Below are 13,078 nucleotides of genomic sequence, written 5' to 3'. Positions count from 1 at the left end.
AGTGATAGTCCCTCAAGAGAGAAGCTCCAGTCCTAATCCCATAGAAGCTGGGAAAAAAAAAAAAAACCAAAAAAACCCCCAACCCCCCCCCAAAACACAAACAAAAAACCACACACACACACAAAACAAAACCAAAAAGCACACAAAAACCCCCAAAGAAACAAATAAAAACCCACAAAAAAACCTCCCAAAAACCAACCACCAAAACCACCAAAGAAAGTAGTGAAGGATTCAGCTCACACAAATACAGAAAAAAAAGGGTAGAGTAAATCTCAAGGCAGCTCTGTCCTGGTGTTTTGTGTGTCTGATTGCAAAGCAAAATGGAAATAATGTGTCCCACAAGCTCTTTGGAAGTAACACTCACTATTCAGTAGAAACTTCCACTATTTTTTCCTACAAAATCTATTTTGATTCATTTTCCTAAAAGCCCAAGTACTGCCATATTTGACATTTCTTGTTATCAGATCCAATTTGAGGGACCTTTTTATTCAAGAGCTAGTCCAGAAAGGGACCTGGGAGTCTGCATCGACAAGAAACTGAACATGAGCCAGCAGTGTGCTCAGGTGGCCAAGAAGGCCAATGGCATCCTGGCCTGTATCAGAAACAGCGTCACCAGCAGGTCCAGGGAGGTGATTCTTCCCCTGTACTCAGCACTGGTTAGGCCACACCTCGAGTACTGTGTCCAGTTCTGGGCCCCTCAGTTTAAGAAGGATGTAGAGGTCCTGGAACAGGTCCAAAGGAGGGCAACCAGGCTGGTGAAGGGACCCGAGCACAGGCCCTATGAGGAGAGGCTGAGAGAGCTGGGGCTGTTCAGCCTGGAGAAGAGGAGGCTCAGGGGAGACCTCATTGCTGTCTACAACTCCCTGAAAGGAGGCTGTAGCGAGGTGGGAACTGGACTCTTTTCACAGACGACCTTCAACAAGACAAGAGGACACAGTCTTAAGTTGTGCCAGGGGAGGTTTAGGTTAGATATTAGAAAGAATTTCTTCACGGAGAGGGTGATCAGGCTATGGAATGGACTGCCCGGTGAGGTGGTAGATTCTCCGTCCCTGGAGACATTTAAATAAAGACTGGATGTGGCACTCAGTGCCATGGTCTAGCAACTGCTCTGGTGGGTCAAGGGTTGGACTAGATGACCTCTGAGGTCCCTTCCAACCCGGCTAATTCTATGATTCTATGATTCTATGATTCTATGATTTTCTGAGGGACTGTTAGGAATTTTTCTCTAATTTCCAAGACTTTCAGGATTTGGTTTTATGGAGGAAAAAATTCCAGGAAAGATAACTTGGGGATTTGGAGCAACCTGGTTTAGTGAAAGATGTCCCTGTCCATGCTAGAGATGGAACTACCTCAACTTTAAGCTCCCTTCCAACTCCCTTGTGCTGTTATTCTGTGATTCTATGATATTTTGCAATTAATCACCAACAAAACTCAAATATCAGTCAAGAATTTTTGCTGTTACCTTCACACTGCCTCTGTTCTGCTAAATTCTCCCTGGAATATGTCAACAATGCTGTCCTGAATTAGAGTCAAAGAAGAAGGGATGTTCGTTCTCACAACAAAATCACTTGGCTTTTTATTTGGAAAATGATAATATAAAAAAACCCTCAACAACTTCTAAGATGAAAAAGATAAATAAATAGTGAAATGTTTTCCCTTCTTGAAATTTTTCAAGGAAATGAGTTCTTTCCTGACCAGCTGTTCCAATCCCTTCCCTTTTCAAGGGAAGTTTATTTGATCCAGGTTTTGGCTGTAGGTCAATGGTGATTTTAAAGGGGAAAGTGAGGCACTATGGTTACACTGTCACTCAATCCACGTGTACAGAAAATCACCTGGAGAGATTCTCATCTCTCCTAAGCCACCAGAATTGCTCAAAGATTTTTCTTAGCAGCTGTGAAGATATTGGATTCCTTATTTCTGGCTCCACAGCCCCCTGGGGTAAATTAATTTACTGTTTTCTAGTATTTCCCCTTGGCCACATGGTGCAATCTCTTGCCATTTTTAGCCTGGTTTTCTAGGGAGAATCAGGCTCATGGGAATCTTTTCCTCTGTGTTTCCTTTTACTGGCGCCACTTTAGCAATTTTTTAACCCTTTGCCTTTTTCATGGTTATGTAGTTTCCTGCAGATTTTCCCCCAAAAAATCTGGAGAAAAGAGAAAGTGAGGCTGACATACAAACATAACCCTTATTAGACATCAGAGGATCCAGCCTGGTTTCTTCCCAGCCTCTGGTAATCATAGACTGGTTTGGGTTGGAAGGGACCTTAAAGCTCATCCAGTTCCAACCCCCTGCATGGTCAGGGACCCCTCCCCCAGCCCAGGGTGTTCCAAGCCCCATCCAACCTGGGCTGAGACACTGCCAGGGATGGGGCAGCCACAGCTTCCTTGGGAAACCTGGGCCAGGGGCTCAGCACCCTCACAGCAAAGAATTTCTTCCCAAGATCTCATCTCAGTCTCTCCTTTTTCAGCTTAAAACCATTACCCCTCATCCCATCACTCCAGGCCCTTGTAAAAAGTCCCACCCCAACTTTCCTGGAGCCCCTTCAGGTACTGGAAGGTTCTCTAAAGCCTTCTCTTCTCCAGGCTGAACACCTCCAACTCTCTCAGCCTGGCTCCAGAGCTGCTCCAACCTCTGATCATCTTTGTGCCTTCTCTGGATTCACTCCAACAGCTCCAGGTCCTTCTTGTGTTGGGGATGCCAGAACTGGACCCAGCAGTAAATAATGGAGCCCTTTGCTGTCATTTGTCATTTTCTTCTCCTCCTCAATTATTTCACCATCTGATGTTCCTTTTTTTTTTTTTTGGTGCCCACAACAGAACATGTCAATGTTTTGTAAGAGAAGAAATTCCCCTCCTAGCTGAACTCAGAAGCTGACAGTGTCCAGGTGGGACCACCATGAGGAACACACATTTTCAAGGGTCATGCCAGCTGGGTGCAGCTACTGTTACGTGTCTGCCAGGCCTCTAGCTGATGCTTACGTTTTATTAGGTGAATTTCTTGGCTTCTCAAGGTCCAAGGGTGACCTGACACACGTCTTTCCAAATGACGATGCAGTCGAGGTGCACCACACAAGGTGACCTCTGCACCACCTTGCAATTGATCTGGACCTTCTGTAGCCAAAAGGATTGGACAGGCCCAGGCCAGGGAAGTTGTTTTCCCCCTCCCATCACAGCTGCAGTCAGCTCCTGGTGGAGGGTGAAGCAGGTGAAGGTCAATACACCAAGCCCTGGAGCGTGACATCAAGCAGGGTGGAGACTTGCATCAAAAGCTGAGTCTGTGACACGTGTGGATGCCCAGGGACAGCCTGAGCTGGGGTGGCATGTGTGGGCTCTTGCAGTTCAGGAGCCACTTCTCATGAAGACTACAGGGCAAAAGCACGTGAACATCTCAACCCTTTGATTCCCTGATCCCCTCTGCAGAGGGGATGGGTGGGAGCTGGCATGGGCTGGGGGAGGGAGAGCATCATAAATGTGGGGCTTTCCCTGCCCTGTTGAGAGCTTCTGGGGCAGCTTGCCTCATCTCTGGTCATTTCTTCTCTTCTTAGTCCAGAATTGTGTTTGGCTTGTCTTTCCAGAGGGCTCTTGGCCTGTCCCAAGCTGTCTGCCCTGACCAATCTCAAAACTTGGCAGATGTCAGAGCAGAAGGGGGAAGTTTTTATTCCTGTCCCCTTGTATCAGTGTCCCAGCACATCCCTGCTGCCACAGGCATCCTGCAGCTAACATGGCACGGAAGGGAAAGGGGTTCCTCTTCCCCAGGGACCTCCTTGAGAACAGGAGAGCTGCTTCTTGCACCCTATAAAATCTGAATGTTTGTCATCATTTGAGATGTCACTTCTGGGTTGAAATACTGGAAATCGGACGAGAAATTAAACGCATGGCTGCCCCATTAACCACATTTCTGTGTTTTTTCCCCCCCTTCTCTCCCATCACGGCAGCAGAATTTTTTGATGATTATTCAGAGGGACGAGAATGTGTCAACTGTGGGGCCATGTCCACCCCACTCTGGAGGAGAGATGGGACTGGGCACTACCTCTGCAACGCCTGCGGGCTCTACCACAAGATGAACGGCATCAATCGGCCCTTGTTCAAACCTCAGAGGAGGCTGGTAAGTCAAGATCACACCACACGTGGGGGGTAAGGCTGTGTGCAAGGATGAGGCAAAAAACCCCCAAAAAAAGACCTTGGCTAGGTGGAGATTCCAGGGGCGTTTCAATTCATTGGGTCCCCACCCACCCAGCTTGGGTGGATTTGGTCCAGATTTCCATCATAAACCAAACTGCTTTGGTTTTGGTAGACTCCAAGATCTTGGACTGCCCAGAGAAGTTCTGCACTCAGATGGTTGAAGGGGCTGTAGGACAGGGGGGCAGTCGCTTGGTGTTGGTTTAGCAAAAGGCAATCTTTGCTTTAGTACCCCTGTAGGCACATTAGGATGAATGGGGACCCTTTCCAGCTCCATCACCTCACTCACCTCTATATCTCTGGGTCCTTATTCCCCCATCAGTGTTGGGTGACCCCTCTCATTTCATGGTGACTGGACACCTTTTCTGGATACCCTGATCCCAGCTCCTTTGGGAGAGTTGAAGCAGAGCTTGTAGAGCAGGTCAGGGCATCCCAAAGCCTGTGGGGTGAAGATGGGGTACACCTGGGAAACCTGGGGCATGGGAACATGTTGATGTTTATAAGCTGCCTGATTTTGGTGAGAGGTTTTGGGAAGGCCTCTGCAATCTGGGAGCTTGGATCCATCATGACCCCAGGCAGAAAGCAGCCAGTAAGCCATCCCTCAGGGTCACATTTCCTTGTCTTCCACGAAGCTCCATCCTCAACCTTCCCATCACCCAGACCTCTCTATACTCCATCCCAAGCCTCAAAAATGTCCCTTGGCAGCTTGAGCCACCAGCCACAGCCACCCAGCGCCCTCTTGTGAAAAACCCTTGTGAAACACTGCACCCTGTCACCCAGGCCCTGTCCTTCCCTGGTCCACAGGAGATCCGTGGGCTCCTGGTAGTCAGGAGCATCCCTTGGGTAGAAGGCTTGGTCCTTTGGAGAGAGCATAACTCATGCTGTGAATCTGCAGAGTTTGGGAGAAGAAAACCCAGGAGAAATACAGGCTGGGTTCAGGTGATGCCTCTGAGCATCTTTGAGATGTCCATGAAGTGCTGGCAAGCAGGAGGTGGTGGAAAGGCAGAGGAGCAGAAGCTGAAAGGCAACAGGGGAAAAAAAAAAAGCAGTCGTGTTATCCAGCCCATCCAGTAGAGAAAAAGGCAGAGAGATAAGAGGGGCAAGAAAAGAGGGAAACCTGAGGCACACTGGAGCCAGCTCAATGGGATTTGAGATGGTGGTGGTGGTGGCAGCAGAGGGCTGATGGGTTTTCTTCCTCTGCGTTTCCTTGCAGTCTGCTTCCCGCCGTGTTGGCCTCTCCTGTGCCAACTGCCACACAACAACCACCACGCTCTGGCGCCGAAACACTGAGGGAGAGCCTGTCTGCAATGCCTGTGGGCTCTACATGAAGCTTCATGGGGTAAGAGATCTTTATTCTTTACAAGGAGAACATCCTCAAGCTGGGGATTGGCTTTGTTTGATTTGGCCATGCTCCCCTGGGGTCATTTCTCCTGCTGCCTCTTTGGGTTTTCATCCCCCTCATGGTGACACTCTGCTTCTGGTGATGCACACAGGGTATTTCTCAGGTATTAACTTGCCACCCTTTGCACCCAAGTCTTAAGACCCAATAAAACCAGGCCCAGATTCTTCCCTCCTAAATTCAGTGAAGACCCAAGCCAGGAGCACAAGAAGGGCTTGGCCCTTCCACAGGAGATGTCAAATCCCAGCTAAGGCTTGGCTGTAGACTTGGCAAGGTCTATGTGGAGTGGTCAATGACTTTTTTTCCATGGGTGCTGAAATAATCTCCCTCTCAGCTGTCCAGGGGGGCTTCATGATCAAACATCATGCCTGAGTTAGCTCAAGGGGTCTTGTTGTAGTCCAAGACACAGAAAGGAATTTTAAGATGCAAATCCTGTAACGAGAAGAGCCTTTCTTGCTCCTGAGGCTCAATGAGCTGCTGACCTCTCCATGCCTCACACCAGAGTAAGCTCCCTCCTTGTGGGTGTGTGTCCCACCTTTATTGGCCCCCTGGTAATAGGGGGCCTGACCTAACCAGGCACAGGTGGACTCACACCCACTCTTTGGCAACTCGAGGCACCTGGTTTATCTTGTTTCTCTACAAATCCCTTCTCCCACCAGTCAGTGGCAACAGGGCCAGCACCCATGGCAGAGAGAGAGGCCTTCAACATGTTGGCATTTTGTTTAGTTTAGTAGCAATCCTCCTGTTTTCTTTCTCATTGCAATTCTTGGGTTTTGACACACACCCATGTTCACAGTGATGTCCAGTGCTTCACACTGGGTGGAAGAACATTCATGATAGACAGGTCAAAGCTGGAAGATAAAGTGGATGTGAGGAAGTCTTAACTATCCCCAAAAAATTATTCCAAGAAATCCCAGTGTGTTTCTGACCATGAAGGTGACTGCCTCAGCAGGAAATCCTCCTCAGGCTTAGTACCTCTGCAGAAAGCAGTTGTTAGCCAAAAAGACATTTTTGCTCTGAGTTAAACAAGAAAATAAATCACATGGGCTGTTTAATTCTTCTTGCATTAAAACACTCAACATCTATGATGTCAAAATCCTATCCCCGTTTGGAACAGAATAGAACAGAATATTTTAGTTGGGAGGGACCTAGAACAATCCTCTTGTCCAGCTGTCTGACCCCTTCAGGGCTCACCAAAAGTTAAAGCATATAATTAATGGCATTGCCCAAATACCTCTTAAACACTGATGGGCATGGGGTATCAACCACCATTTGGAAGCCCACCTCATTTAAATTAAAGAAGAGCAGATTTAGGTTGGATGTTAAGAAGTTCTTTACCATGAGGGTCGTGGAAAAATGGAAAAAGTTGCCCAGGGAGGTGGCTGAGACCTCATCCCTGGAGATATTCAGGGTGAGGCTTGAGGAGGATCTGAGCAACCTGATCTGGTTGAGGGTGTCCCTGCTTATTGGACTAGAGGGGGTTAGACTAGAAGACCTTTAGGGGTCCCTTCCAACCCAAATTATTCTATGATTCTCCTGGCTTTGATGTATCTCTTCACACAGCAGTGCTGACCAAGTGACTTTGGGCTCCATCTTGTTGTGGCTTTCAACTAAACCTTCTGGTGGTTTTCATGAAGCCTCTGAAGGCAAAATTGGAACTGTGTTCTCCTAGATGACCTCCCAGACATACAGAAACCCATCTGCTTTTATATTTGGGTCCCTAGGTTCCAAGGCCATTAGCAATGAGAAAGGAGGGAATTCAGACGAGGAAGCGCAAGCCAAAGAACCTCAACAAAACAAAGGCACCAGCAGGTAAGTGCTGAATGGGGGAGTTAATTCTCCACACGTGTGCACTTGGCTTTCTGACCACCATGTCCTGTCAGTCAGACCCCCAACGAGGCTGATTCTTCCCAAATGAGGAGTGTCTGGTTGCCTTTCAGCTGTAACAAAACCATTTCCACTCTTTTTTTTTTATTATTCCTGCCCTAGCTTTGGGTGTGGGTGGTTATGTGTCCAGGGTGGGTACAGCCCTGTACTGAAATGTCTTTGGGAATATCCTGGCTCACCATTTGCCTTCTCCTAGGTCCATCCAGCAGTGAGAGTCTTACTCCTACCACCAGCTCCACCAGCAGCAGCAGCAGCACCACGACCACCGAGGAAATGCGGCCCATAAAAACAGAACCTGGGCTTTCATCTCACTACGGGCACCCCTGCCCAATTTCTCAGGTATAGAGAGGTGATGCTGGCAGTGGGACAAAGATGGGTACTAGGGTGGGAGACATGGTGAGAAGAACCTCAAAAACCTCCATAAAATCCTCAAAACCTCCATAGGGTCAGAGGGATCATGCTTGAGCTGCAGTCTGGAGCTCTACAACCGATCCATGGCAATAGCACCAGACCTCATAAAGGGGTCTCACAAACCCTCTGGGGTTTTGAAGCTTTGTTCACATTATTTTCCTTTTTCCATAGGCATTTTCAGTCTCTTCCATGTCTGGACACGGATCATCTATTCACCCTGCAATTTCAGCTCTGAAGCTTTCCCCTCAGGCTTACCAGTCAGCTATTAGCCAGTCTCCACAAACAAGCTCCAAACAGGACTCCTGGAACAGCCTGGTGTTAGCTGAAAACCATGGGGATATCATAACTGCTTAACCTGGTCTTCCACCCACCAACTTCAGGCTGATCTGCTTGAGAGATGAAGAAGATGCCACGTAATCATCAAGTCAATGCTGTTTCCCATTGCTCTCCTGCCTTCTCTCCCCTTGTGAGATGTTCCAGCCAAGAGGTAAAGAGGTCTGAGCTGAGAAGTAGGAGAGCTCTTCCACAACAAAGAGAGAAAACTCAAATCTTAAAGTAATTAATGGATTTGAAGCCTTTTTTCCCCCCACTTTCAAAGAGCCTCTCTATTTGATTGTCGCCACCCTCTATGAAATAGCCAGAAGCAGAAAGATGGACAAAGATCTTGAGTTTTGTGTATTAAAATTCTCTGGCATTTGAGACTCAGGTGGAGCAGAGACACTTGTTTTCTTCTGTCACCATCCCTTCTTTTTCCTGACCAGAAGAAAATGCCACCACTACCCAAATTCAGTGATCTTCCACCAAAAAGAGCCAGTTCTGGAAGAGTTTGTTGAACAGACTTCACTACACATCTTGTGGTGGCTTTAGAGAATTTTGTATGATCTAAGGCAGAGAAAGAGACCCTCCCCCACCCCCATCCCAACTCCCACATCTGGATCATTGTCTTCATTTTCCTAGATGGTCTGAAAAGCTACTGAATGTCTGTATTTAATAGTAACTCATTTCCTATTTATCATTACAAAATCATGGGACTGTGTTTCCCAAAGGTCGTTGGCTGAGCCTGGAGAAGGTCTGTCCAAAGTCAAAAGAGAATTTTGGAAGAAAGAACCTTCTGGAATTAAGAGGTAGAGGAGAGCCACACTGGTCATCAAATCCTGAAGGAAATTGCTGGGCTCTCTCCATATGGATAGCTACAAGCCAGGCTCAGTCAAGAGCACAGCAAGTGAAAGATGCTCTTCAAATGCTGCTGTGCCACTGCTTTTGAGACAGTTAATTTAATTATTTTGCATACTTCTCTGTTGGTTTTAATGTCATGGATGAAATCTGACTGTCATTTATTGTTGGCTGTACTGTGAGTGCCCACATTCCCTCTAGCAGCTCGTGACCATCACACACCTCTAAGCCTTTAGGATTCCACTTTTTACACCAAGCCAAGGCTTCAGCTTCTAAGGGGGTTGTTTTCTTTACCAGGGGATGTTTTCCTTACCCAGCACGTGCATAGACTTGCTTGCCTGCAAGAGAAACAGAACTCCATGCATGCATGAGTATTAACCAGGACCCGTGGGGTTTTTTTTTTTATTTTCTTGCCCATAAGGCTCTCAGCAACCAGGGGATCCTAGCAGAAGGAGTTGGAAGAGATGCTGAGAGCTCACCGACTCATTCCCTTCTCCCAAAGGGATCAATCCCACCTAACCTAGCTCTGACTGCTGTTTCTCTAGCATGTGCTTAACAAATTCTAGCACTGCAGATGCCACAGCTCCCCCGTGCAGTCCAAGTGCTTCACCAGATGCTTGCCATGATGTTTTCATCAGCATTTCAGAGGAGGGACAGCTTTGCCTCTCCAGGCAGAGAATTTCTGGGAGACCTCATCCTACAAGATTCTCCACTCTTGTTTCTTCCATTCCCAAACTTTGTTATTCCCCTTGCCTCCCCTCTCTTTCCTCCCTGCATCCTGTACCCGAGCACAGAACTATCAAGTGAAAACCTAGAAGAGGGATTGTGCATCCCTCCCAAACGTGCCATCCTCTGTCTCCCACTGTTTAACATTCCCACAAAGAGTATTTCAACTCAAACACCAGGATACATGGCTTGGTGAAGAGAAAAACCATGTTTGAAGCAAAAGAATGGCATTATATTGCCTTTGGTTGAACTCATTTTTTTCCTCCTGATTTTAGCAAAGCTTCTCTAAGGAGAAGGCATCAACTGGATAAGGACTGGGACTGGAGTCACAGTCGAGACCTGGATCCTTCCACATTCCCTGTTTAACTGAGATTTGCAGGATTTTGGAGGGGTGACAGAGCCTCTCTATTCCCCTGAGAAAAACACTGTGTGGCAGTCATGCCATGGGAATGGCTGGATGGTGTTTGCACCAGAATTTCCACTCTGTCTTGCTGAGCCTCATTAATTTTAATTACAGACAAGGAAAAGAAACACGAACCAAAATAAATTAAATTCTATGATTCTGCTCAGGCCTGGTAGGCTGCAGAGAAGAGGCCAGAAATAGCCCCTTGGCTATGAATTTGGGCTGAAAAAAGCCATTTTTTCAAAAGGCATTTTTTTCTAGGCATGCAAGTCTTTAGTCAACCTTCTCCTTGAACTATATTTCCTGCCTGTGACTGAGAAGCATGCAGCACAAAGATGCCTCTTAGCTAATGCACACATTTGGGATACCCTGGACAAGATGAGAGGGAGGGAAGAAGGAGATCTCCAGGAAAGGAGCTAAGGTCAAGACCAACCACAGGCTCCATTGCTCTTACCACCTAGATCTTCCTAGAGGTTTGATCTACCTTGCCTGACTCCTGTGCTCCTCCTCCTCCTCCCCTCAAAGCCAAACTCCCTGGTGGAATTTTTCTCCTGCCCTTAACAGACACTCCAAGATGCCATAAAGGAGTCTGCTTGCAATGCAAGAGGAGAAAAGCTCTGCAGGACACAGGCTGTCCTGTGCTCCCTCAGGTTATCTAAATGACCATGGTAGAGATTCTCTAACTGGTTCCCAGCCTTCCTCAAAGCCCTAAAAGTAATTCTTGAAACACAGTGAGCAGTAATTACAAAGACCCTGATAACAGGACAAAATATCTGCTTTGAGAAGGTAAGTCCCTAGGGGCTGTGAGGACAATTTGGTTCCCTTAGCAGTAGAAATTAGCTCTTTTGTCCCTGCTTTTGCACCACAAGCAGTAGAAGATGAGATGCACCTGGTTCTGTTGTTCTTTTTCAACCACTCAAAACTCTGGTGGAGCTATTGCTGGTCCAGGAGCATTTGTAATAATAATACAAATATAATCTGGCCAACGTTGATATGAAGATAGTGAGAGGCTGAACTCAGATGAACCATCATGCTCAGTGCTGTATAAACACCGCAAGAGATGAGACCTGTCCTAAGGAACTTGTAATGCTGGAATTACAGAGTAATTGAAGCTGGAAGGGTCTCTCAGGACATGGTTGTCAAGTTTTGGATATCCCCAAGCATGGAAATCCTACAGCCTCCCTGGGTTCCTGTTCCAGTGTTTGACCACCCTCATGGTGGGAATATTTTATTTCTAAATAAATGTTAGATTTTAATGAGAGGCAAAATCGTTGGTAAATTAACTGCTCAGATTTGGAGACACCCAAGTAAAAAGACATTGGGACAGAACATGAACCACAAACAGCCCCTTCTTGTAGTTAGGGTTGGGATGGCCAATGCAGGATGACAAACACCAGAAGTGACAGATGAAGGGATACAAACTGGACAAGAAGAGAAAAGTGCCACCAGTTTCAGGAGACCTGGCACATTCTAGAAAGAGGGGCAACTCCTGAAATCCATCTGAGCTCTGCTTTCCCTCCCAGGATGCAATCTAGAGCCTGCTTTTCTAATGAAATTAGATACAACTATTAGAGACTCGTTAAGGAAAGAGAATGATGGTTATTATTGCAATAATTTAATTGCAGCATGGCTGGGGAACCTAATGAGGACCATACAAAGCCAGGTCCTACACAAATGCAGGACTAAGAACCATCCCTGCCCTGAAGAGTAAGAGGAAAGGGCCCATAACACTTCAGCACACGTATAAATACATCTGTGGGACTTGTTCTCTTCGAGCTCACCATTAATCACACGTGCAACTTTTGATGTCCAAGGGTTTGCAGTTGGATTGTACCAAACCAGACCTCTGCAATGGCTCTGTGGTCACCAGAGTGAGAGGAGCAGATGAGAACAAGGGAGTCAGAAGGGTAGAAAGGTCATTTAACCATCTCTCAATGTCTTTCCTCTTCGTGGAAGTGCAATATCTTGAATCACTTCAGTTTATTCTTTTGTAGCTTGATCAGAAGACACCCACATTTCCCTTGCAATCTTGTGGGCTGGCTGGAGAAGATGCAATCAGAAGGAGCTCAGGAATATTGTAAGGGAGCTTTAAAACCAACCAGCAACTCTGAACATACCACTGAAGCTGTGACTACATTAGGGGTGGTGTTTTCTTTTTGCTTTTTTTTCCTCCCCCTGGATGAATCTGAAGCTTCCCAGGTCATCTGGGAAGGTGCCATGGAGACAGGCAGTGGCAAAGGGGGGAGGGAAATCAACCAACTGAACAAGCTGTAATTATTTAAAGATGTAAAAATATATATATTATGAAGTAGTATGGCTACCAATCCACGTAACTTCTACACCTTTAGAACTAATGGAAATAAACCAACTCTAATAAAACCAAAAGGCTACTCTTTGACCATCTTTGTGGACTTCTTGGAGAGGGCTGGGGGTAAATGGGCATGTATGAAGAGAACCTGGAGAAGCAGTGATGCAGTGGGTCCTGTCCTAGGGAGCTCATAACAGAATAACTTGAGTCAGAAGGGACTTGATCAGGTTTCTCAGGACCCTTCTCAGTCAAGTTTTGAATATTGCCAAGGATGGAAACCCTACAACCTCACTGGGTCCTTGTTCCACTGTTTGATCATCCCTGTGGTGGGAATATTCTTCCAAATAAATGTTAGATTCTAATAAGAGACAAAATAATTGGTAAATTGATTGCTCAGATGTGGGGACACCCAAGAATCATTGCAAGAGACTGAACATTGCCTCCAAGCCCAGGAACCACACAGAGCCCCTTCTTGTAAGTAGAGGGTGGGATGGGTGATGCAGGAAGACAGAAGTGACAGATCCAGATGCAGGATGACAAAAGTGACAGATCCAGCAATGAGGCAACTCAAGGCCAGGTTGGATAAGGATTGG

General features: G+C 46.7%; 1 protein-coding gene across 3 annotated transcripts in view; it reads left to right on the top strand.

Annotated features, from left to right (window-relative positions):
• The window catches only part of GATA4 (GATA binding protein 4), a 35,308-nt gene extending 22,758 nt beyond the window's left edge, over nucleotides 1-12,550 (top strand). For 2 of the 3 annotated variants that reach the window (XM_030448204.1, XM_030448203.1), the window contains 5 exons: nucleotides 3,935-4,104; nucleotides 5,392-5,517; nucleotides 7,302-7,389; nucleotides 7,661-7,803; nucleotides 8,047-12,550. In XM_030448204.1, coding sequence (XP_030304064.1) covers nucleotides 3,935-4,104; nucleotides 5,392-5,517; nucleotides 7,302-7,389; nucleotides 7,661-7,803; nucleotides 8,047-8,229 — 710 coding nt within the window. In that variant the 3' untranslated portion in view covers nucleotides 8,230-12,550. The remainder of the gene's footprint in view (nucleotides 1-3,934; nucleotides 4,105-5,391; nucleotides 5,518-7,301; nucleotides 7,390-7,660; nucleotides 7,804-8,046) is intronic. The other variant, XM_030448205.1, reaches the window with a different exon arrangement.
• The last annotated feature ends 528 nt before the right edge of the window (nucleotides 12,551-13,078 follow it).

The sequence above is a fragment of the Calypte anna genome, chromosome 3 (assembly GCF_003957555.1).
Source record: "Calypte anna isolate BGI_N300 chromosome 3, bCalAnn1_v1.p, whole genome shotgun sequence".
NCBI lineage: Eukaryota > Metazoa > Chordata > Aves > Apodiformes > Trochilidae > Calypte > Calypte anna.
This window is presented reverse-complemented; position numbering and strand designations above follow the sequence as displayed.